Source organism: Octopus bimaculoides, chromosome 26, assembly GCF_001194135.2.
Source record: "Octopus bimaculoides isolate UCB-OBI-ISO-001 chromosome 26, ASM119413v2, whole genome shotgun sequence".
NCBI lineage: Eukaryota > Metazoa > Mollusca > Cephalopoda > Octopoda > Octopodidae > Octopus > Octopus bimaculoides.
The window spans coordinates 8254158-8256771 of record NC_069006.1 but is presented as its reverse complement, the minus strand read 5'-3'; the positions used below and the strand labels follow the sequence as shown (position 1 = coordinate 8256771).

Sequence of the window (2614 nt, the reverse complement as noted above, 5' to 3'; positions counted from 1 at the left end):
AAAAAAAGTACTCCATCTGGTGAGAGATAAATATTATTTATTTAAAGGACACTACATGTCTTTAAGTGCACAAACCACATATACGATATGTGGCTTGTGTCTGATGAATATGTTAGAGATATTTCTCAACATATGAAACTATCAGTAGCACTTAAGACATGTATTGTGTCCTTTAAATAAATAATATATACTTAGGCCTATATATATATATATATATGTATGTATCACCCTCGCAGCACAACAGGGGATAGCCAAGTTTATACTAGAGAAAAAAAACAAAAACCTTAAACAGACACACACACACACACACACACAGAAAACAAAAAACAAAATAGTAATTATTAGTGGTGGTGGTACTAGTAGCAGAAGTGTTGTTGTTGTTGTTGGCAATGGTGTTGGTGGTGGGGTAGGGAATGTTAAAAAAATCACACAAAAAAAGAAACAACAAAAATTAACAAAACAAACAAAAAATTTCAAATGATAATAGTAAAAAAAAAATAATTGCAAATAAACCTTCAGTTATGGTTGGAATGCTTGTTGGGTTATCAAGGTATAATGACAAGTCTGAGACTCTTGGACAATCCCTTCTCTGTGGATGGCCACCTGTCGTATTGTATATTATATCATATATCTTCATGTCATGTTAAGTCAGATAAAAAAAAATATATATATAAAAAAAAAAAGAAGCAAATCAAATCAGGCAGATGTAATTCAGGTCGTATTTGGATTAAGATCGGTCTTAATGTAAGATGTCACTGCATGTTAAGATCAGTCTTAACACAGATTAAGATTAAGTCTTTAGGTAAGGTGTCACAGGTTAGAATTATTTGTTTTGGAAGAGTAGAACAGGACAGGAGTAGAGTTAGGAATGGAGAGGAGTTAACGAGCATGGCGCTGGGGCCTCAGACTGGGTCGTCCATCGACATCAGCAGAGGATTCACATATTCGAAGCCGTCAAATTCTGTTTGGTCGATTTTGTCAATGATGTTCCTGCAAAACAAAAACAGGCAAAAAAGAGTATGAAGTAATTCTTGTTTAGTACAGTGGATCTTGAAGAACATAAAGAACGAGGATAGCTCCTGCGGAGGGCACTTTTGAGGCCTTCAGCCCCACTATCCGGCCATGCTTCATGGCCCTCTCCCTTTGTGTAATGTAATGGACTCGGACACATTCATTGTATATGTATCTCCTGGTATTATCTGATACCCCATTCCAAACTCTCTACCCACAAAAATAGTAGGGGCAGTGGGGTCCCATTTAAAAGGCCCTTCAGAAATTGAACCTCCTTACGATATTCCCTGGTATGAAATTCATTGTCATTGCTCCGATTTGGTTGCCAATGCCATTTAGTTTAAAATATAGTAAAAATAGCAGGAGGTGGGGTCAGTGGGGCTTCAATTAGGTAGCCCATAAAAAAATAGACCCCCTAAGGACATTCCCTGGGATTGGGAGAATTGCCGGTCTGAGTTTCGTTACCCTTGCACCAACAGTCTAGGAGTTAAACATAAAAACATAACGGACAGAAAGACATTACTCGCATTTATAAGAGGACAGCATGTCAAAATCATGTTGAAAAACTCTGTTGGATAGAAAAGAGATCAAGGGCTGCCAGTGGGATTTGAACCAAGGTGTCCTGTAAACATGACAGATGTTTTACCATCAGATCAAAGCAATTCTTGAAATTTCTTCTCCCATTTTAGAAACTTTATCCTTACCAGTGAGAATTGGCAGTAAATGACATCAGAATTTATAAACTTTCAAGAGAATGTGAATAAAATGCTTTTCTGGAACAATGCATCTTAAAGTACATGAAGCTATTAATAATCCTTTCTAGCATAAGGCCCAAGACTGAGGTCAATTTTATTGACCCCAGTGCATAACTGGTACTTATTTCAATGACCTCAAAAGGATAAAAGCCAAAGTTGACCTTGGCGGAGTTTGAACTCAGAATGTAAAGACAGACAAAATTCTTAGTGGCCAGCTTGCCACCTTACATAAAGCTAAAAATTATCCTTTCTACTAAAAGCACAAGGCCTGAAATGTTGGGGGAGGGGACTAGTCGATTACATCGACCCTAGTGTTTCACTGGTACTTAACTTATCAACCCTGAAATGATGAAAGGCAAAGTTATTGTAGCTTTTTCTCATTTCATTTCTGTCGATGCCAGTGCCCCCTGACTGGCTCCTGTGCGGGTGGCACGTAAAAAGCACCATCCGAACATGGTCAATGCCAGTGCTGTCTGACTGGCTCCTTGTACCCATGGCACGTAAAAACACCCACTACACTCCTGGAGTGGTTGGCGTTAAGAAGGGCATCCAGCCGTAGAAACCTTGCCAGACCATATTGGAGCCTGGTGCAGCCTTCTAGCTTGCCAGTCCTCAGTCAAAACTGTCCAAGCCACACCAGCTTGGAAAGCAGACATTTAACGATGATGATGATGATGATGAAAACTTGACTACAAACATCATCATTTAACATCTGTCCTTCATGCTGGCATGGATTGGATGGTATGACAGGAACTGGCAAGCCAGAGGGCTGCACTAAGCTCCAGTCATCTGTTTGGCATGATTTCTATGGCTAGATACCCTTCCTAATGCCAACCACTTTACAGAGT

The 2614-nt window shown here is 39.3% G+C and overlaps 1 protein-coding gene across 1 annotated transcript in view; it reads right to left on the bottom strand.

The window, feature by feature from the left end:
* Positions 1 to 6: 6 nt before the first annotated feature.
* Positions 7 to 2614, bottom strand: part of LOC106871364 (protein kinase C iota type) — a 192963-nt gene continuing 190355 nt past the window's right edge. Inside the window, exon 18 of the mRNA XM_014917773.2 lies at positions 7 to 990. Coding sequence (XP_014773259.1) covers positions 903 to 990 — 88 coding nt within the window. The 3' untranslated portion in view covers positions 7 to 902. The remainder of the gene's footprint in view (positions 991 to 2614) is intronic.